This window comes from Notothenia coriiceps, unplaced genomic scaffold (genome assembly GCF_000735185.1).
Source record: "Notothenia coriiceps isolate Sejong01 unplaced genomic scaffold, NC01 NC01_scaffold00010591, whole genome shotgun sequence".
Classification (NCBI taxonomy): domain Eukaryota; kingdom Metazoa; phylum Chordata; class Actinopteri; order Perciformes; family Nototheniidae; genus Notothenia; species Notothenia coriiceps.
Window position 1 is genome coordinate 100,656 of NW_011343292.1, and position 23,280 is coordinate 123,935.

Consider the following 23,280-nt stretch of genomic DNA (forward strand, 5'->3'; position numbering starts at 1 on the left):
CATGTTGGTGTTTGCTCTTGTCTGTTGGTATGGAATAAAACATTTGAGATGATTATTGTGCTGAAGATTGTTGACTCTTATTAAAGATCAGCAGAGACCCGAGTCCAGAACCCAGAAGCGAGGAAGCCGGCTCAGAAAAGGAAGAAAAAAACAAGCCTGAAAGAAATGCCGAAGCGAAACAGGTGAGAGAAAAACTGTCCCTGAATTTTTCTTTCTGGACAGATAACACAATAGTGGTTAAAAAAATAAGGTTTCAGAGAATAACAAAGTGAAAACATATCTTTAAAAGTGCTCAAATAAACAACTCAGAAATAAAAAATAAATGTGCTAACACTAATTAAACCAAACATTAACATTATGTTCACGTTTCTCTCTCTTTAAATGTCTACAAGCAAACAGGGAGAACAGATTTCAAACCAATGTGTTAAATAAAGACATTAATGTGGCTTTCTGTTAGACAAGTAAACATCTAATTGTTTTCCACCTTTTGTTTAGGATATCGGAGATAAGATTGCAGGAATGTTCCGCAAAACTCCCAAAGAGAAATCGTCGTCTCCTGCTGTGACGGTAACTTAAACTCTTCTGCTCACATCATAAATGTCACTTTCAGTCTCTCAGTTCCTCATACTCATTGTTCTGCCATTTCACCCCCAGGTCCACAAAGCAGACAGTGATCTTGAAGATGAAGAAGAGGAAGAAGCAGAAGATAAGGTAGCTTTTTGTTATGGTATAATATACAGAGTGTCCCTTGGCATAAAGCCCACTTCACACAGAAACAGACCGTTATCAGGGGTGTCAAACTCACACACAATACACAGTGGGCCAAAATAAAAAAATCGGCACAAGTCGAGGGCCGGACTGGTTCAATGTTTATTGCAAAACTTATTGAAATGAACTTATTGCACATATTAAACCTGGAACTAACAAAGCTTAAATTATTGCCTATAAAAACAACATTACATTTAGCTGACGCTTTTATCCAAAGCGACTTACAATAAGTGCATTCGACCAACAAGATTCAAACTTGAAGAAAACAGAATCATATAAGTACATCAGGTTTCAGCTAAAACATTTCAAGTGCTACTCAACTGGCTTTAGATAAGCCAGTCCTTTATTAGTATATAACTAAGTGCTTTATTAGTATATAAGTGCTTTGTTAGTAATTCTATCACTCCAACTGGAGTCGAAAGAGATGAGTTTTCAGTCTGCGCCGGAAGATGTGTAAGCTTTCTGCTGTCCTGATGTCAATGGGGAGCTCATTCCACCATTTTGGAGCCAGGATAGCAAACCCACGTGTTTTTGCTGATGGGAACTTGGGTCCCCCTCGCAGTGCGGGTGCAGCGAGCTGTTTGGCTGATGCAGAGCGGAGTGCACGTGCTGGGGTGTACGGTTTAACCATGTCCTCGATGTAGGAAGGGCCAGATCCATTCTTAGCATGGTACACAAGTACCAGTGTCTTGAAGTGGATTCTAGCAGTTACTGGAAGCCAGTGAAGGGAGCGGAGGAGCGGCGTGGTGTGGGAGAATTTAGGAAGGTTGAAGACCNNGCCAGAGGGCGGTGGGATCAGCTGCTCAAGGGGGTCCCATGCGCAGGAGACTCAGGTGAGATCCTAATATAAATTCCTCGTACGTAATAAACCTGATTCTTAACATAAAACAAAACGCAGACCACGTTGAGCCCCCAAAGGAACAAACACAAGAACACATCACACACATCTCGAGTAGAAACAAAAGCCAATGTAAGAAGATCGGTCTTCAGTCGTTTCTTTCACTCTTAAAGGTTCGGACTAGGGCTGCACGATATATCGTGTCGTGGCGATAATCACGATATGCGCGATAGTCACATCGCAGGACGTGCGATATTCAAGTAGGCAAATGAACTCAAACACGTCATGTTACAATTATTTTGCTGCTTGCTACAAAAGGAAAACTTGCAGGGGTACCTGAGTGAGTGAATGCAGCAAACCACCAATCACAATCAAATCTCCAAAGCAAACGGACCCGGTGATTAAAGGTAAAAACACTGAATAAAGTCGTTTCATGTGTTTCTCCAGTTCGGCGCGGCTAACCGAGCTAGCTCAGCTTGTTGCTCTGATAACTTAAGATCCAGACGTCCGTGACTAAAATCCTTCATCCGGTTGAAGATAGTTAAAAAAAATACCAATTGTATAGCATTAAAGTTGAAGAAAGGATGGTTTGCGGGGAAAAAAAACGGTCTTTTCTCTTGTCAGTTTTTTCCAATATCGTGCAGCCCTAGTAGAGAGTGTCAGTGGAGTATGTGAGGGTGGATCTGTCCTTTAGTTACCTGTCAGATATATGAGGATGTTGCTCCGGTCGTCAGAGAGGAGGCGTTTGGAGCGCGGCGTGCTGGGCGGCAGCCGGCCCGTCAAAACACGCAGGAAGTTCTCCACGGTCACCTGAAGAGGATACAGATACAATATTCATGCATGAGTCAGATGTGATGTATTATGTAATGTGTGTCTTCTAATTCAACACACATCCACTGAGGCTTTGTATAACAGTGAGCAGTGACACACACACATTTAAAAAACTGAACGCCTGCATCAGTGGGGTCAGTAGAAGGTAACTGCTCTATCTTTTAATTAAACTGTGAAAATCAATCTTGTATTATTTTCTTCTTTGTTCCCCCTCTTGATATTTTATCTGCTTTTCTTGCCTGTAATTACCGTTGGACAGCAAACATTGATCGGTAGCGCGGTATTTGTTCATATTTAAAGGACACGAAGCAGGGTAAATAATCAAAATCAAACTGTGATAAAGAGTCGATACGCTCCAGGGAACTCCGCCTTGTGGTAACAAACACAACACCTAGAGGCGACTCTATTTGAGAATGCAAATTATATAAAATCATTTCCGGCCCAACCGAAAGAGCAAACACTGGACTCACAGTGTTGACATTAACACCCTCCAGTTCCTGACTGCACCTGTATAATATTTGCCTACAAGTGATATTATATATCAGTATTTAGTTACTATAAAGCTGGTGAAACACTACATGGATACATCCACCTTGCATTACATTTCAGATTTTAAACTTTTTCTGAATGTCTTGTTCATTAAATAGAAAACATATGCAAACATGTAATAACTGTGCCTGATGTTTAAAAGAGAATATGCCGGTTAAAACTCTCGCCAAAGGGGTAAGAATATATTTCAAACAAATGTATGAATTTTGAGATGTGGAGTAATCTGTTTTTTTAGCCTTCAAGATGCAGACATGTACTATTAGACTTTGAAACAGATTGTAAAAAGGGAAACTGGCTTGTTTGTGTGAATAACCTTCTGACTGCAATGCAAACAGACCTCATATCCTCTGTAGTCCACCTCCACGTCGTCACCGTACACGTTCAGCTCCATGTTCTTGTGGCTGAACACGGTGGCAGGCTTGGGGTTTCTGTGGTTACAAGCCATGTCATCAGCCAGCATGAGAACTATGCGGCTGGAGAACGAGAAAACAACAGAGACCATTAAAGATGACGACATTAGAAAACAAGGTAATGCTGCATTTGTCCTAAACACAGGTTCAGTGTGTCGTTAAATACCATTTGTGTACTGATTAGTTCAATTTAGGTTTTCAGATGCTTTTTATAAAAAGAGACTTTTTTCACATACACACAAAGGATGATATATTGAATTCCTGTCTGTCTCTCAAAAGAATATTATTTATTTAATGTCTACTTGGGTGGAAGTTTAAATAATAAATCAGGCAAGCAGTTAGTTAAGCAAACACAAAGACAAGGTCATATTATGCCTCACAACAGTTCATATCGTGAATTAATTCATATCTGTGGCTTGGATCTTCTGAGACATTATGTAGTTAAGAATACTGATAGCACTTGTGATGAAGTATGTCTTAAATACATTTTCAGTTGGCAGAAGCTCAAGATTTTAAATGGCAGAATAAAGGATGAGAGGGTTCTGCCGGAATACTCGTCACTTTCTTACTTTTGTAAAGTATGATCGAATGTCTTTTAGTGCTTGCCAACATTTTAGTTTGCCATGTATACAATCATAGAAAGTGTATTCCTAGAGTTTAGGTGACCATGCCAGGCAGGAACAGGAAAGTGAAACATTGGAATAGTAGTATTGTACACTGATTAAAAAAATATCTTGACTTACAGCGAGATAAAATGGTTGTGAGGATTTCTTGTGAGGCTCAATTGGGAGTCCAGAACTGTACCTATGTGTTTACATGTTTGCACATTTTCAAAATGTTGGCCATAGTGTTGTGATCGATTATCATTTTTATAGTTCATTAATCTGATGATTGTTTTGATGAGTGTTTAGATTAATAGACTAATCATCTAAATCTGTCTCTGTTCTAGAAAACCACAAGATCACGGTTACGTATCCAAAGATATGATATGAAATTAGACATTTTCAATACAGAAATGTTATTAAAGTTACCTGTCAGGAATGCCCAGCCTCTTAACACTCCTGTAGACGGATAAAGTGTTTGCCACATGACGGTAGTTGAACCAGAATCTGGATGTACACACCTGAGCATCAAACAAATAAGAAAAGCAGCTTTCACAAACATGTTTCTGCTGCTGCCATCATTAATGCAGACAATCAATTAGCTAAAAATGAAATGTTTAAATCAATAAATACTCACCAGAACAGCCCAGTTGTTTGTATGACCACTGCTAAACAACTGCCCTGCGCTTTCCTAAGAAATGTAGGGGAAATTAATAAATAATTGTATTAGTTTCGTCTCATACGAGCAATCAGACTCATCACCACAACAGCTAGCATGACAGCAGAGAGAGCTAACATGGGAACGGCGTTTCAGGTGAAATTCAAACTAAAACAAACTAATTTACGGGATAATAATAGCTGCATGTGAAATAATACAGACTCACTTCGATGTTGATGCTGTTTGCTGATGAATAGGTGGCAAATAAGCTGAATAAAGTGAGTATTTTCATTGTGCAGCTCTGTTAGCTGTGGGCATCAAGGAAGTGAAAACCGGCGACTCCGTCCAGTAAGTGCTTCCGGTAGAATTAATTTCAAGATAAAAGCGCAGGCATGGAACATGTGGAAGGAGAAATAAATATTATTTTACTGAAAGAATACAGTAAAGTTAACCTCTAAGATAGCTGCTCTTTTTCATGGTTAATTGTTAAGAGATTTTATGTTGACAGTTAGCTGGTACATCATCTCTAGTCAGACACTTTAGACACTTTTTGATTAAACCATTTAGCTTTTGATAAACTTCAAATACAATGGAGTATGTGCGAGGAAAATATTGTTGTTTTCTTTTGTTCTACTATACAGCACGTGCTCATTGAAATAATGTGTCCCCTAAATAGAAAAAAAGCTTATATGATATAGCTTTTTCCAACCTTTTTCCGCATAGAAATACAAACACACATCAAATACACATACAGAATGTCCAAATCACAAACAGATGACATACATGCTAGTTGTAAATGAATTCATGAAAAAAGGAGATATTTTATCTTATTTCACTTTGATATTGTAATGAGTTGTTGGTTTTGTGGTTTCTTGGAGTTGTTTTTCATGTGTCAATTCATTTAAGACACTTAAGGGGTTGGCATTAGACACAGATGACTGCATGTCTAATTCAGCGAATCATAATTCAGTCATATGTGGCAGATGGAAAAAAGAAGATTAGAAGTCAAGTAATGTTGACAGCTTCGTATTCAAATGCCTAGCCAGCTAATTGCTGAGGGAATTCATAATGAGAAGTGACATGTAGGCTACTGTACTGTATATCACATGCAGCAGATGTCAGAAGGCGCGTCACGTCTCTGCTGAAGAAGCCTCAGTCTGGCAGCCCTGCAGTACAAGATAAAGCTATGAAAAAAACATATCCTTCATGCAATTCTAATGTAACATTACAATGCAGCAGGTTCAAGGTCTTCTTGAAAAGCAGCATCAAAATCAGTTTGAGAAACCGTGGAAAGCCTTCACGGGTCTGATAACCACTTAAATACAGCGGACGTCTCTTACTTCTGCTGCTTTTTTTTTTTTTTTTGCATCGATATCATCATAGCAATGCCCTCCTTCAAATACATCACAGTAGAAAATGAAAAAGCAAGGATAGTACGCCAACAAAACAGATTGTGGTTGCGTAAATCTAATCACTATGCCATATTCAACCCATAATTAGCATTTATTGTCCAGTGACATATTCTCACTCATGATTCCAATGTCATTCAGATTCAACACACTGATGTTGCTCAACTGATCTAAAGTTGTTCTCTGATACAACAAGGTGACTTAAAGTCAGCTGTCCAGAGGATTAGTGGCCTCTAAGCATCAAATCTTATGGAGCATACCAGTGGCCTATTCGTGTTGCCTAAAGAAGACTTGATCCAGTGGAATTCGACTTTTGAACCCTTGTTTATATGCTTAGCCTAAACTAGACATAAACATTGGTATGCAGGTTAAGTGGTGATCGACCTGGAGCTAAACACTTGCACGCTGCTGCACTGGAGGCTCGTGCCAGTCTTGGTCAAATATTTATATATACTCAAGAGGACACGATCTCTGTTTATATCAATGACGCTTGGTGGTGAAGCGATGCATTTAATGGACCATGTTTCCCTGATGTCAAATGTTTTGATGCCTGACATGTTTTCTGTCCAGATAATTCATTACATTACAAAACATTACATTAAGCTGATGCTTTTATACAAAGAGACTTACAATAAGAACAATCAACCATGAGGGTGCAAACCTGAACAGAAATGCAATAGCTTTCAACAAGCCAAACAATTTAACCATGGTTGTTTTTATTGCTTTTTTATTTCTCGTGTTGCAAATAAAAAAAATACACCTAAGGAATTTTACTATTACTATCTTAAATATTTTGGGTTGCAATGCTTTTGCTAGTACATTACATTTGGCAAAGATCAGGTACAAAGCATGGTCTCACACAAGGACAAAAGAGTTATTGTACAATATTTACCTACTAGACTTATCCCATCTCTGATCACGGGATTTAAGTGTCATTAGTTTTATTATATGACAAAACCTTCTAAAATAGAGCCAGTGCATTGAGTTTGAAGACCTACTCTGCATTTGGTAAGTATAGCTTGACAAAAGACAAAAGGGTTACACATATATGGAAGGAATTAGATTTAATTAAAAGCTTGTGAAGTGGACCTTGTGTTTGTGTTATAAACAGGTTAAGGTGAAACTCTGTCCTTGTTGTTAGCTGATAGAGCACATGAGGAAAACAACAATAACATGTTTTCTATACCCAAAACAAAATTAAAAGCATCTATCTGGGGACCATTATCCCATATCTGTTACAATTTGACTCTTCTGTTAATAGCAATAAATATTAAGAAATAAAATAAAAAAGTTTACCCTAAAATGTTGTGCCTCTCTCATTGAATGGCTGGCCCCTGGGATGGATTATCTTCATTCATCAGATACACACCCACAAATCAACAACATGTTCATTTTGAAAAACATTTCAAGTGTCTATTCTTTGGATATATTCATTGCAGTAATTCATGCAAACCAGTAATCTGAGACATTGTTTACAATTTGGTGATGATTCAGGTTTTTTGTGTTAATTGAAGAGCAGTTAAAACAGACTGATTTGACCGGGAAAACCAAAGTAAGGGGCGCGAAACGAACACGGCAGGAGGGTTAAAAGCACCTCCTACTGGACCATTACCGCCATATATGTAATCATTGGTGTCTTTTCTTTCTGTTCATTACTGTATCTTTCTCTCCAACAAGTTTGGGGATGACTGTAGCCGGTGTAAAAAACGCCACGTTGAGGGAGTGCGTGCGTTATTTGGCACAGCGCGCGACCTCTGTGCCAACGTCAGGAGGCACACATGGTGCGCGCTGAGGCAGGAGCTGTAGGAGGGGAGACGCATCGCATCACCGAGGAGGGTGGCGCGGTGGCATCGCCTGCAGGAATCCAGTTGTAAAGTCCACACACGAGGCTAAAATGCGCTGAAGGGAAACTGCCTGGAGGTCCGCTGTTAACAGAGATCAACCCTAACGGAACCGAGACACCGGGAGAAGAAAACATAAACAAAGAAACGCTCCGGACAAGTTGTGATTTCAGAGGAAATCCGACTGGAGATGAATACCAACGATGCCAAGGAGTATCTCGCGCGGCGGGAGATACCTCAACTATTTGAGGTGAGATATTCTGAAACATGGGATGATATGTGAAGATTGTGCTGTGTGATTCTTACACAAAGACTCATCACTGCATGAGAGAGTGATGGCAAACAACTCAATACATGTTGTTATGGCTGATGGATTGGCGATGACTGTCCTTACTTATTGATTATAAATAATGGTTTGAAGAAGGGGAACGCTGTGTTTTATGGTGAAATGTATGATAATCACACAAATTGTAACCAAACAGATTTATTTTCTGACTTAAGATGAAGAATGATTTCGGTAATAATCTATTTTCAGATGCAGACTGAATTCCATTTGAATGACAAATTAATAGTAGCATTAAAAATACATGTATTGCAATTATTGCAGAAAATAGTATCATGATCTGACTTGTGGAATATTAGCATATTGTATACGAAAATACTATTAAGTAACTATGAAAGAAGTCTCTACAGGATTATTATACCATTAGAGGTAAAATGCAATCAAGAACAATAAAGACAGCATTACACTCTCTATTAAGCTGCATTGAGGAACAATATAATAATGAGGTATTTATTTTCCTGAGGCAACTGTAAATTGGCTCATCCACTTAATTAGACTCAATCCATGCAGTGCCGCTAATGCAAGCAATCAATGCATGTTTATTTACAGCCAGTTCAAATTACACTGAGGAGTGAAGTGACACATCATCCAAACTGCACTGTAATGTTACAGATCTTCATTATAAGCCATCAGATATGAGCACAGACAGTGGATGGCTTTCAGTGGGGAGAAGCTGTGTTCATGGGTGGGAGTTGTTAGAGAGGAGGGTGGGGATGAGGAAGGAAGTCCCAGAGGAAAGTATTGTTTTAAAACATTCATGGTCTGGGGAGCAAATGTCACACAAACATTAACTTGTGTTTTGGAGCGCGGTTCATTTTCTCACATTCATCACTGTGGCTCCTCGACAATAACAGCCTTACAAATCAACACATCAGAGTCCTGATGACCTGAGCTCAATTTCAATGGGCTTCTGACAAAATGAGATGTTTTGTTTCCCCTGTTGGAGACCAGCCAAGGCAACCATGATCTGCACTTCAGAACTTCTCCTCATTAAAAAAGGCAAGATGTCATGATGCCTGAACAAACATCTCATTCTCCCTCAACAAGTCCTCCTCCTCCTTCATTATTTTCTCCAGAGCCTGCTGACAGGTCTGATGTACTACCGACCCGAAGACCCCATCGACTACTTGGAGGGCTGTCTGAAGAAAGCGAAGGAGCTCGGAGGACCAGAAAAAGTGCGGTGGGATACCTTCGTGGGCCAGGAGAAGAAGTCCCTTCCCCCTCTTAATGGCGGCCAATCGCGCAGGTCCCTCTTCAGAAATGGTGAGCAGTAAATGCTGATTGTACAGAAGCACTTTAGAGCTGAAACGTGAATCAGTCAATCGATTATTTGATTAACAGAAAATTCTTATGCAACAATTTTTGATAAGCGATTAATTGTTCAAGGGGAAAGAAAGAAGACAAAACAATGATGGTTTCTGCCTTTGAAATAAGATCACGTTTTTTAAAGTAGACAGTGTAGGTTTCAGGTCAAAAAAATATCCAGTGTTGAAAACGAAAAGATAATACAGACACAAATCTTAAGTAGAAAGTGGACCGAATTTAATTTAGCCAATTAATTCTATCAATTAAATCATGCTAACGTTTAGATCTGGTGGCCATCTTTATAGCTTGTACTTTCTTTAGGTTAAAGACTGTTGTTGCGGTCGAAAAATATCACTAGAATCCGACTATTATTATCTTTGAGAAAGCAAAATAGTTCTTCTGATTTATCAATAAATCACAAGTTACACACCAGAATCAAATCATACACATTGGAGCGTCTTCAATGGTTGATTAAATGCTACTATAAGAACCAAAATGTCATGTATTTGACTTCTCTCCAATGTGTCTGGCAGCAAAACAGCTTCCTCTCCCACACAATAAAAACTGGCTCACTGTTTGAGCAGGAATGGGTGTTGACATTTGTACTGTAACCCACATGAGCCCTTTTGTAGATGACTTGTTAAAACACTTGGAGTCTTTTTTCCAGGCATGTTGTGAAGCACAGCCGTGTGCATCAATAATTCCTGATAGATTTGGTGGGCCAAAATCGATAGAAGTGTCTCTCTGAGGCATCGAAGCGCCCACAAACAAAACAAAATACAAAGGTTAGAAGAAACCACTGCTGCTGCTTCCAAACATGTTAGAAAACAGAATCCTGTATTCAGATCACATGCTGTCATGTCTTTGATGCATTCACTGACCTGTGGCAGGAAAAGTCAGATGAGTGTCTGCAGTGAGTCATTACTGTAATACAGCTTTCCTGGCAGGTCTTAGCCATGCGGAAAGCTTGTTTTGAATTTGTATGATATGCTAATGATTTTTTTTATTTGCATTATCTATAAGAGCTGTTTTGAATTCCAACAATCACTTCTTTGTTTGACGGTGCGTGTCAAGCATGGCAGCAATGTAGAATCAAGAAAAAAATAGTTAAGGCCCGTCCACACTACAGCTTCAAAAACGGTTTCCAACGCGTCTGCCCATTCACTTTGAATGGGGTGACGTCACGTTGCCTCGCTTTTCGCCCAACATAGCGGTCCGTCTCCGCCGTCTCCGGCTGCAGAAGTTGAACAATGCTCAATCAAATCCCGTTTCTGAAAATCTGACAGCTCAAGCCCTAGCCAATCAAACCGCGTCTAAGCCGTTAATTTCTATATTTAAAAAAAAGATGGAGGAGAAACTAATTATCGCCGTAGCAAATCACCCGGTTTTGTATGACCAGACCCTTTTCACCTACCGGGATACAAACCGGAAGAACCAGTCATGGAGGGAGGTGGCAGAGACAGTGGGTGAAACTGGTAGGTTTTCGCCTGTTTGGGGATTTGCGGGACATTCATGTGATTGGTTGTTGGTCGCGGTGCTCGAATAAAATCCCCAAGCTACAGACACGCCCAGCTCCAAGCTTTTTTTGAAGCTGTAGTGTGGATGGGCCGTTACTTGTTAGTTAGTAAAATGTGCTTTTGCATCTTTAAGCTGACATGCACATCTCCTTCACAAAAGAACTTGACAGTCAAGATGTGTTGAGGACGGACGGCTTGAATAAAGTTAGTTATCCCTTTCAAATATCAGAATTTTTTTTGCCAGCTGCAGCGTTTATTTGCTGGGAAATTAAGCCTGATCAGAGATTCACGTGTCCTGCGGTTCCCCTCCAGGCAGAAAGCCGAAGCCATGTTTCAAACGTTTGCTGGTCTCGCTTCCTGAGTTATTCCGCACTCTGCCCCATTGACTGTTCAATCTGTTAGAAAGGTAAAAAGAGCCTAGAGTATAGACTCAGGCAAGTGGGGCAGCTTCAGTTATTCTCAACCTTTTTTGTTCTCTGAAGATTTCAAAATATCTCCCTCTATCTCTGGCACATGTTCTGTCATCAGTAACATGTTCAATACCATCCTCATTGTTATAATACAGTGTAAAAAGATAACATTGGTTCTGCATGTAAATATATAGCAACTCTTGGAAAGCATGCAAAATGGATTCTCTTTCTGGTAAATATGTTATTATCTATGCCTTATTCACAAGAGACAGCTGTGCGAAACGGATCGAAGCGCTGAATTACACAACAGCTTCATCTGTTGGTAAAGCTGATGGTTTTTTATATATTTTTCTGAATAGGGCTTTGCATCGTTTTAAACAATGTGAAAAAGCACAAAACTACAATAATTAAGATAACGGTGAGCTTTGAAAACATTTTCTTATCAATACTTCAGATGAAAAGCAAAGGAATTGGGTCTCATCAATACCGTGTGTGTGTGTGTGTGTGTGTGTGTGTGTGTGTGTGTGTGTGTGTGTGTGTGTGTGTGTGTGTGTGTGTGTGTGTGTGTGTGTGTGTGTGTGTGTGTGTGTGTGTGTGTGTGTGTGTGTGTGTGTGTGTTACAGTTTTGCCCGACAGTCCCAATTTCCCCTACAGAAGGTATGACCGCCTCCCTCCCATCAGCCAGTTTTCCATCGAGAGCGACTCGGACCTGTCGGAGACGGCGGAGCTCATAGAGGAGTACGAGGTGTTCGATCCATCCAGACCGCGACCCAAAGTCATCCTCGTCATCGGTACAGTACCAGCACACACACATTAAATCCATGCATACATGTGAACTTACACTAGTAGGAAAACTTGGAGGTAAACATGTCTCCCCATCAAGGATGTTAGAATATGAAGCTGCTCACCAGGATTCCAGCTGACTCGTGTGTTCCATTAGATAACAGCAGGCAGCAGATATCTTTTATGTGTAAACAGAAAAAATACTTTGACCAGTGTCTAGTTAATGGATCTGAAGGGAGCTTTTATGCTTTTATGAAAAAGCTCAACACAAATATAAAGTCTATATAAACCACATTGATGATCCAAGAATACATGGCTTTGATGGTATTCAAGGAGCTGGGGAGTGAGTGTGTGTGAGTGTTTGTGTGTGTGTACGTGTATGTGTACGTGTGTGTCTTTCCTGGTACGGTATTTTGAACTTGGCCCCGCCTCTCTGTGTTGCTATCAGCGGGGGGGGATCTTGTTGCATATCACTACTTGTGTTCGACGCTCACTGTCACGCTCTCCTAATCTGATTTGCTTCTTGGGCCTGCATTAACCTCTCAAACACTTTCATTAATCTTATGAATTAAGCATGGCAGCTGCACAATGAGAGTCATGACACTGGATGAGCTGGACCGAAAAAAAGCTGCTATTTATAAACCCTCTTTAAAAAAAGTATATTTAGGTTTTTAAATAAGCAAGAAAAGGACTTGGGTGTCTGTTAGAAGCTTTTTAAAACCTCCCGACAGGCCTCTGCTGCGGCATGCTTTGATTTTTAGTTTGGACCTGGCTGTTCAGTTTCCCTGAAGTGTGGATGATTGTTTTTTGTCCTCGCAGCACAAAAGCCAGTTCCTATCTCGTCTTTGTGAGCACATTGTGCCCTATTTTTAAAGGAAATGAGGATGGCAGCAGCTGTCATCTCTTTGGATGGTCGTGCCAATAGTTTGTCAGGTTTGCACAGAGAGAGACGGACTGACAAAGACACGTTCGTTCAGGATGAAGCTGGGTCGAACATTGCGAAACTCTCAGATGTGAGATAAAAGTGCACTTTCTTTTGGATACGCACTTTTTATTTTTAGATTATATCTCTACCCCTCCCTCTCTAATGCTTTCAAACTTTCACTTTTTCTTCTTTATCATGTGTGACATTCATATTTGACTAAATCCATGGGTCTTTTATATTAAAAATCTAACAGGTAGTGCACTTTAATGACACTTCAAGGGACAATTCATCCCCAAATCAAAACCACAGGTTTCCCTCCTTATTTCTTTGGTTTTGAGCTGTTGAGTGTCAGAGATATTGTCCTTAATGTCTACCTTCTCACGAATATAATGGAATAAAAATAGATAGCACTGGGCTTGTGGTGCTCAAAGAGGCAAAACATGTTTGTAATCAACATTACGGACATTATGACCCAGTTAGGCAAGATTAGCCACAGATCATGTAGTGAGAAGTATTATTCATATAATTTCCTTCTACTGATGTGCAACCACGAACTGTATCATCAGTTAGAAGCATCTATAGAGTGACTTCTACCAATCTTTACAGCGCTGCAGACAAGGAAAGCAATTAGAACTGTAAGCAAGTTCAGGAAGTCAACTCGAGGACACACACACACACACACACACACACACACACACACACACACACACACACACACACACACACACACACACCTTACCCTCTCATACAACCAACTATCTTTCTCTTTAAGCTGCAAAGATTGCTATCTCGCCCTCTGCTTTTCTGCCCCACCACGACCTCTACATCCACCTAGGACCCGGGGGATAGTTATCTAGTCACCACTCCTTAATGTTCTTTGTAAAAAATATTTAGGGGAAGTGATGAGGCCGGAGCCTAGAAACTCAAACTACACTCTGCTGTTAATAAACATTTGGTGGTTGTCTGACTGAAATACATATATCTTGCAAAACACCAGCTGATGGTCCAACAGTGGACGCACACTACTTCTGCACAGTGTTACATTTAGTGAGTGTAGTTTGGGTGTTAAGAAAATAGTTCCTACATAGGGCTGCTCGATTATGGCAAAAATCATAATCTCGATTATTTGGGTCAATAATTGATATCACGATTATTAAAAACAATTTACTTTGAAAACATCAATTTATTGGAGAAAAAAAATGTGAACAGCATGTTTTTAACAGTTGATTACCCTGAACTGTAAGTATAATTCAACTGAAAAAACAATAAATGAAAAAAATTATTAAAATAATTTAAAAAAAATCGTTTTATTTCGATTACGTTGTTTTCGTAATCGTTGCAAGCCATAATTGTAATTGCGATTTAAAATACGATTAATTGAGCAGCCCTAACATGATTTCTGGAAAGAGACATTGGACCGCTTTGGACTATGTGACTGTTGCCAGCGTCCATAGCATAAAGAGCAGTGATATACTTATTTATGAGCGACTAAAAGGGGTTAGCCGTTTCCTATTGATTGATTGATTGATTGATTGATTGATTGATTGCCGTTGAGCTTTTTAAATGTTCATTGACGTTTTGAGCACCAAAGGACCACCTGGATTCATTTTATTGAAGAAAAGGCAAGCATTTCTGTAGCCAATATATTAGATAACATTCAGCAACTCACACCAAAACCATCTAGATGATTAAAATCAAAACAGGTAAAAGGACATTTATAATTTGCGGGTAACTAATAGTCTGTTTAAACTGAACTGATCCATTGATAATAAGATTTGTTGTCGAAATGTCAGATTATTGACCCCATCGGTAAGATTGGGACAAACATCGATACACAATTTACGTCAATCATTATCCCTCAGGATTCAGTTTGAGAACACATCACAATAATGAAATCAGGTTGTCTATACTGTATTAACAGAATGATTTATGAGCAATCACTGATTTGTAATGATTTTCTGCACACTCTTCTCCTCTTCACTATAAAAATCATTTCTGGCATGATGGGATAAATTGCCTAGCGGCTTTGTTCTCCACATAATTTCACTTTCGATCAGCCCTGGCTTTATACTAGCAGCCATTTTGGAGCGGTTGAGATTTCTGTGGAAACAGGAGCCTCTCTGAAATCCTGGAGTGACAGGCAGTAAAAGCAGCTTTCCATTTGTAGACATGTAGAGAAGGCTTTCACTTTCTGACAGCTTGTATGTGCATATCTTGCACCATTAGGACATTATTTCTGATCAATGGATTTCCCATACTCCAATTTAATTCCAAAATATCAACTAAATATGGTTTTGTCTTGCCGTTTATACTTTTGAGTGAATTCTGATTATTTTATATGTAACATTGTGCTGCGTTGAGTCCTATTTTACATCCATTCATGTACTTCTACTTACTATTTTGATAGTTTTATGTCTTATATGTATTTATGTTGCATTGTTGGAGGAGCCTGGGACTTGAGTTTGTCATTGCCACACTACACTGTAGCTACTGAGCATATGACAATATAACCTTTGAATCTTTTCATCTTGAGATGTTAAAACAAACGCTATCACGACAAATATTGATAAGGATGTCTTCTAAACTATCCATAGAGCTGAGAGCTGTCTTCTGCTGTCGTTACTTTGCACATCCTTCTTCCAATTGAAATTTAAAGCTAAAAAAGAGGATTTGGTAGCAAATGTAGGAGGTTCACACATACCTGTTTGCTATCACCCACCCCTCACATACCCTTCTCCCCCGCAAAAACACACAGTCACGCAGTGAGACACACACTGTCACAAATGATCCAACACAAGCAGAGTCATGCGCGTGCACACACACACACACACACACACACACACACACACACACACACACACACCTCTCAAACTAACTCTCAAATAGTCTGGGCTTCTCTCACTAATACAGCCTCCGCTAACACACCCACGCACACAATGTTTCACACTCACACGGACACATTTCACACACAAAATCTCTCCCAAAACATCAACACTCTCCCTCTGTGTCTAGGTGGTCCTGGCAGTGGCAAAGGAACACAGAGTCTGAAGATCGCCGAGCGCTACGGCTTCCAGTACGTGTCTGTGGGCGAGCTGCTGAGGAAGAAGATGATCCACAACGCCACCAGCAACAGAAAGTGGAGTCTGATCGCTAAAATCATCACCAACGGAGAGCTGGCACCACAGGTAGCACAAAAACAGAGTGGTGTGTGTGTGTGTGTGTGTATGCATGGAGCCAGTTGGTGTATTTATTGTTTAATCATAATTAAAGCAGCAGGTCAAATAGCTGCTAATATAATAGCTCCTCAAACATCCAGGACATCATTATTATGCTAATTAATATATGGCAATATTATTTTTTTAAAGCAGCATTCTTTTCTGATTATTATTTTGTCTACCCGCTGCAGATAGATAGATAGATAGATGGATTGATAGATAGATGGATAGATAGAGAGATAGATAGAGAGAGATAGATACATAGAGGGGGAGGGGTAAAGTGAGAGGGTCTGGCAGTCACCTCTGTTGTAGGTTTGACCATGGTCCATTACTGACACTGTCAGGTAGAAGAACAACATAACACAGAAGCCTTTAGCATTGGGTAGTGAGTGTGTGCTGTTCTGAATGTACTTGTGTGGAATACGACTAAGGGGTGGGTGTTCTATGGGAAAAATGTCAGTCTGTCTAATGTGATTTCTTTTATAATTTGACTCACTATAAATTCTTGATATAAAGTTGCAGGCCTGGTTAACAGGGTCCTGATTATGTTAAATCTCACCTCTTCTTCCCAACATTCCCTTATCTCTCATCCTCATTTTACTTAGTATAAAACTCTTGCTGTGTCTCAATTCGGGCACTTAACTGCTGTACTTTCTATGTTGTTAACTAGCTAGCCAACAACACATAACATAGCCAAGATGGCGACCATTGAGTGTTCCATACTGAACTTTATGAGCGTTGATTAGTTTACCATTCAGGTACACATACATTAGTGCATTGTGTTTTGCCATACCTAGTATTGGGATGGTCTTGGGATGTACAGCAAATCTAAGTACATACAGTAGAAACATGTAAATTGAGACACAGCCTATGACTTGTTTTTTTCTACCAATCATCTACAACTCTCATGATCATGAGCACTTTTTATTCCAACCAAACAGCTGAGTAAAATGGAGGAACTCATTTCTAAAATCACCCACTGAGGTGATCAGTGGAATGTGGTTAACCACCACTGCTTTATAATAGCATATACTAAATGAGCTAACAGCAGAAAATCTAACCCTGAAGTAGGTCACACTAACTAACCCTGACTTGAGAATGTGTAAGGAAGGGGAAAATAATCATCTTACAGCTAGTTAATGAACGGTGTCCAACTGAATGGTACAGTATGTAACACACAGGGAGAGCACTTAGCTTGGGTATACAACTGAAGAGTTACTGCAAATACCAGACTGGGGTAAGAGAAAAGAGAGAGGAGAGATACAAAGGGGATGAGACATGGTACCTTCACTTTCGATTGTGTCGACTGCATCATTCACCAGTCGAATGACCGTCACTATGGAGGCTTGTGGAGGGAAAGAAGGAGGAGATTTGTAAATACAGTTATCCAAAGTCAAAAGATGTCGTTATGGCGTTGCTTATGGCTGCCCGCTGCTGCCAGTCCTTTCTGCAGAGAGGGCTACCTGGTCTGCCTCAGGCACACTCAAGACTTCTTGTCCAGATTTTGATGTTCGGGGGCAATTTGCAACATTTTTATGGAAACAAATAAATCAGAAATGACTGCCAAAAAAAAGAAAATGAACTTCACAAATAAAGCAATGTGAGAACAAAAAATATGTAAGCATAGAACCAAAAACACTACACTATACTGCTTTTCCTTTTAGGGACTTACTTATCTGGTACACCAGTCGGACTTAAACAAGCAAAGAAATGAAAATGGCATCCATTTTAATATGGCTGCAGCACAACTCAAACATTTAATCATTGATGATTAAATCATTAAATAATGTCATCATTTTGGAAACCAAAACGATATATTTGGATCATTCTGAAACAATTAAAATCAATTAATTTCATGGGTTGCAAATAAAATCAGCATGATGCAATGCAAATGACAACAAAAACAGCTCCAGCACAAAGACCACCACAGTGTGAAGCGATGAAAACCCCTGAGCTTCTTCAAGAATGCTTTCAGTGACCCTAAAATCATGAACACATGTAAGAAAGTATTTGGAGACTTTTGGAATGCATTCCTGCATTATTGTACAGCAATTCAAAATTGATAATACATGCATACATACCTGACTGAATTCACATAATCACAATTGTTAGCAGTTGCACATGATTGACAACATATTTTGGATTTTGCTTATCTTCTAGCCTTACCAGTAGTAGCAATCACAAAAACAACTATTTGTATGATTTAAAAAACAACTTTGATAAATGACAGATGGAAGAGACACGTAGTATATATTACCCTAATAGGGGTTCCCCATGTTTCTTATTTTACCTGAGGCATGACTACAAGAATATCGAAATTCCATTTTTTCTGGCATTCTGATTATCCTAAAAACTAATTTCTAAATGTAATCGTTTATTTGAACCGGGACAATGCACATTAATGAATATTTAAAAAATAAATAATGCTTTCAAATGTAAATGAGCTGGATTTTAGCTTTGAGCTAATTTCCATCCGTATTCTTGGCTAGTGCAAGTGGCGTGTCTTACCATTATCATCACAGGAGTCAGACTGGAAGGAGCTAAGGGATTGGACCTCTGAGTTGCTGCCTTTGTTGCTCCCTGAGAAACACGTTACTTCTTCTGCCATGTCAACCATCTTTCCTGTAGGGAGAGGTCAGGGGTCAGGAGGGACATATTCCAAAACAAAGACAAAAAACTAATTGGGTTGCTCTATTGTTGATCTTTTGTTTATAGAAGATATGCGTCAGCAGTTTGATAACCCTAACCCAAACCCCAACCCTAACCCTAGCACAAAAGGACCAGTACAGCATCTATAGGTTACTTATTTATCCATATAGAATTAACTCATTAACGTTAAAAAACACCACTTACTTTGGCAGGAAGTAAACACACACAGACTCACCCTCATCACTGTCCCATGGGCTCTTGCATAGGGAATCGCAGTCTGAGCGGCAGGGGGACACTGGCGGCAGGTTGGGGGCCACACTGCACACCACCACCCCCCTCCTGGTGGTTCCCGACAGGATCCTTGGGGACTCGGGGTGAAAGGTGCTCATCTCCGTATGCTCCACACCGCGCCCATCCACCATCTTCTCCAGCGTGGACCGCGGGTCTCCTTGGAAACAGGGGGTGTATGCCATGGGCCTCACAGGGACCTGTGGAGGACACATCATCCCGCCCACTCCCAGCACGGTGGGCTCTGAGTACAGGTTGAGGGGGTCCCCTGGTGTGCAGTGAAGGGTCTTAAACTGAACACCGTTGGCCTTGTTGAGGAGCGCTGCAGTAGCCGGGTCCTGGACCAGAGACAGGTTGTTCCGCGAGTAGTTCTTCTGAAAAACCTTCTTGCGGAAAGCGATGAAGAGGATGATGAGGGTGACGATGACAAAAAGCACCACGGCGATTCCGATCAGCTCCTCTTTACCGACCACGGTGTGACCTGCCTGCATGTCGGGGACCACCACGGGTCGCAGGCCGCAGCGTTGGCCCACAAAGCCCGCCGTGCAGTTACAGTAGAAGGATCCGTAAGTGTTGACGCAGAGGCCGCCATTCTCACACTCACCCTCCAGATTGCTGCGGTCACATTCGTTCACATCTTCCTCACACCTGCAGGATGAGGATGGAGGAAACAGGAAAAAGGAAAGGTGTGAATTTACAAATACAAATAACTTCTGAAAGATCAATGACCTGCTCCCAGATGGATCGCATTGTGAGTGACAGAGTAAATGCACTGCGGATAGATTGCAGAAGTAGTCCCTATGCCAGCACTATCCCTTTGTCTGTAATATGGTCTATTTGCGGTGCCAGAGCCATTTGGCTTCTTACAAACTAAAAGAGAGTGTAAGCTGAAGGCTAAAGACAAGATAATTATAGTTTCTTTACTTTACTTTAATTTGACGTTAAGTATTGCGTTTGAGGAAGATGAAAAGTAGAGAGCAATATGTAGAACTTTAATGTAATGCTGCCTTATTGTGGTCAGGAACAGCAACTGCAGTCAATACATGTTTTGTTTTTTTTGTTTTTCATTGAATTAAAAAAAATGTTTGGTTATTAAATATTGACTGAAAATAGTACAATTTAAGGTCCTTGAGTTGTATTTTGAAATGCCCATTCAAAGCACAATGTAGAAATTAACACACACACACATACGTTTTGGTCAGCAGGTTAATCTTCAAAAATAGCTATACTTTAGATAGATAGATAGATAGATAGAAAGATAGACAATACATATAAATGTTGTTCCAGCAGCATTACAAAAGTAACAAATGTTTAAAAGATAATCTTTAACGATTTTCTTTATGATTTAACTAAATGTATCTCTTAAACTTGTCTTAACCATTGATCTTATTTCATAACCAAAAACACGTTCAAGGACCATTGACCCTGAAACGAGCTAACAGGATGTGGTGAAATGATAACTTATTACCAGGTTAAAGGAATAATTCCTGAACCACTCAATGGAGAGACTGCTAGAGACGTGTAATACAAATACATTTGTACAGGATTGTGTGTGTATAGACTCACATCAGGCCCTTGAAACCTCTCCTGCAGCTGCAGAAGAAGGCGTTACCGATGGGTTTACATACTCCGCCGTTTTGACACGGGTTGGGAACACACGCCGTGATCTCCATCTCACAGCGCCCTCCGGTGTACTGGAGGTTACAGCTGCATGAGAACCCTGCGCACACAGACAGGCAGATACACTTCATTAAGAATGCAGAGCACAGACACACACTTTTGGGAAATCACATGAGTACATCCACACAGCATAATAAAGACATACAAACGCACGCATGCACGCATGCACGCACGCACGCACGCACGCACGCACGAACACACACACACACACACACACACACACACATCTCTGACACACAAATCACCAATACACACGAGAATACGCTGGGGAATTTGCATTTTTATTGTGTGTACGCAATACACGAGACACACACTAACCTTTCCACAGCGCTGTGTAAATGACAACAGTGGGCAATTCCCAGGATGCTTTGCTCATTATGGTGTAAATGAGTAACATGTTGCGTGAGGAAGGTCTTACAACTGTGTTCAGTGAAGCCTAATGGTTCTGTAGCCTCGCACCATCACACACACTCTGCTAACACAGAGGCTGGTGCATTCACTTCACCCTCAAGGTTGTGGGTATTTCAACCGTCAGCAACTTTTTCACAAAAATCTCTTGAATCTTGGTTCATTATTTGAGTACCAAATGATTATTTAAAGCTTTTGGGTTTCCCCTTTCCCTTAGTGTGTTATATAGTTTAGCACACAATCATTGTCCAGTAAAGTAAACCTTTTTTAAACTAAAAAGTGCAACTTAATATGCTTTTTGGGGTTTTCCCTTTTGTGTAGTGTGTTATATAGTGCCTGTAAATGGTATCCAAAGGCTAAAATCCATGCCAGAGCCGGAAACGCCTCTATTGGACTCCTTTGTTTACTTCTGTAACATAGTGACATCACTATGTAACACTCATGCTTCTATTGGCTACTGTTCCAACACATTGTACAGGATATGCTAAGGGGTAAGACATCTCTAAGTGACATCAACCAAGTATTTTCAATACACTGAACAGTTTTTATCCCTTTCAGGACCTCCAGTGTGAGGTAGCTGCACTTCCTGTTACTTACCACCGGAAGGCAGGCTGGTGCAGGTTGCTCCGTTGCGACAGGGCTGCTGCAGGCAGGCGTCAGGGTAGAGGATGCAGCCTAGCTTCAGCTCTGTCAGTCCCACCACCTCTGCGTATCGAGAGCGTTTGTTCTGCAGCGGCAGCTCGTTGTTGTTCAGCGTGACCGAGTCCAGGCAGCCCTGGAAGCCTTCGAGCACCCGCGGGTCCTTCTGTGAGTCCACCAGGCTGCGAGAATTAGGGTGCTGCACCTGAGGAGAGAAGGGGCAGAAATTACTATATGAAGAATACAGGAAGAAGTCAATATTTACGTTTTTTCCTAAGAGTAGTGTTATGACAGATTCCTTATACAGCGTATTTCTCGCTTATTTATTCAGGCAACACAGGTCAGAGAGGCTCCATTGCGGCAATTATCAGCAGATGTACCCACGTTAAGTAAATTGACCCAATGTCAGAGGAAGTACAAAGGCGCTGATTAGATTATTATACAGTTAGTTTGTTAGTAAAGGTAAGGAAAATTGTATGTGGTCGTGTGCAAACACATATATAGTTTGTTAATTGGGAAAGTCATATACTGATAAGATATTAATTACTCCTAAAGACGTCATGAGATGATGACCTTTTGACATCTGGAACATATTAACATATCAACTAATCTATGTTCGTGCGTTAAACCAGGGCTGCCAACATTTGAGTTCAGCTTGGAGTGAGATTTTTTTTTTGGTGAACCGAAAAAATAAACATTCATGTCTGAACTCAAATGTTGGCAGCCCTGGTTTAACGCACGAACATAGATTAGTNGCTTACACCTATATGCCATTTTATATGCTGTGAGCTGATTATCGAGCCTTCATTGTAAGCGTCGCGGGTACGCTGTGTATGTGCGTATTGCGTACACATGAACGTTTCTTTTTTCGGTTCACCAAAAAAAAAATCTCACTCCAAGCTGAACACAAATGTTGGCAGCCCTGCAGCGAAACACAGCCAAACTCACCCTGAGCACACACAAAGTCACAGCCGAAGTAAAAACAATAAGTGTGGCTTGATATTGAGTAAGAAAAAGGTTGATAAACGCTGTGAGAATGGGTCTGCTCTGCAGAGAGAATTTCGCCGCAAATCCCAACTGTCTGTTATCAGCCTGCAGCCAGGGAGGAGAAATCAGCAGAGCTGTCTGCACTGTGTGTGTGTGTCTGCACTGTGTGTCTTCACTGTGTGTGTGTGTGTGTGTGTGTGTGTGTGTGGATTGGTTCATTTGGAC

The 23,280-nt window shown here is 40.4% G+C and overlaps 3 protein-coding genes across 3 annotated transcripts in view; 1 reads left to right on the forward strand and 2 right to left on the reverse strand.

The window, feature by feature from the left end:
- Positions 1–2,296: 2,296 nt before the first annotated feature.
- Positions 2,297–5,005, reverse strand: LOC104946057 (GPI-anchor transamidase-like). Its single transcript, XM_010771804.1, has 5 exons — positions 4,883–5,005; positions 4,636–4,689; positions 4,428–4,519; positions 3,324–3,459; positions 2,297–2,416 (listed from the first exon to the last, which is right to left on the reverse strand). Exons 1-5 carry the CDS (start codon positions 4,946–4,948, stop codon positions 2,297–2,299), a joined length of 468 nt encoding a protein of 155 aa, XP_010770106.1. The 5' UTR covers positions 4,949–5,005.
- A 2,749-nt stretch (positions 5,006–7,754) lies between these two features.
- On the forward strand, positions 7,755–16,474 carry LOC104946058 (adenylate kinase isoenzyme 5). The gene is made up of 5 exons (XM_010771805.1): positions 7,755–8,156; positions 9,326–9,512; positions 12,105–12,272; positions 16,202–16,377; positions 16,460–16,474. The coding sequence occupies exons 1-5, from the start codon at positions 8,097–8,099 to the stop codon at positions 16,472–16,474; spliced, it is 606 nt and encodes a 201-aa protein (XP_010770107.1). The 5' UTR covers positions 7,755–8,096.
- A 3-nt stretch (positions 16,475–16,477) lies between these two features.
- LOC104946059 (protocadherin Fat 3-like) overlaps positions 16,478–23,280 on the reverse strand; it is a 7,634-nt gene continuing 831 nt past the window's right edge. Inside the window, exons 2-8 of the mRNA XM_010771806.1 lie at positions 22,027–22,273; positions 20,908–21,061; positions 19,289–19,989; positions 18,913–19,026; positions 17,690–17,749; positions 16,587–16,741; positions 16,478–16,489 (exon numbers count right to left, since the gene is read on the reverse strand). Coding sequence (XP_010770108.1) covers positions 16,478–16,489; positions 16,587–16,741; positions 17,690–17,749; positions 18,913–19,026; positions 19,289–19,989; positions 20,908–21,061; positions 22,027–22,273 — 1,443 coding nt within the window. The remainder of the gene's footprint in view (positions 16,490–16,586; positions 16,742–17,689; positions 17,750–18,912; positions 19,027–19,288; positions 19,990–20,907; positions 21,062–22,026; positions 22,274–23,280) is intronic.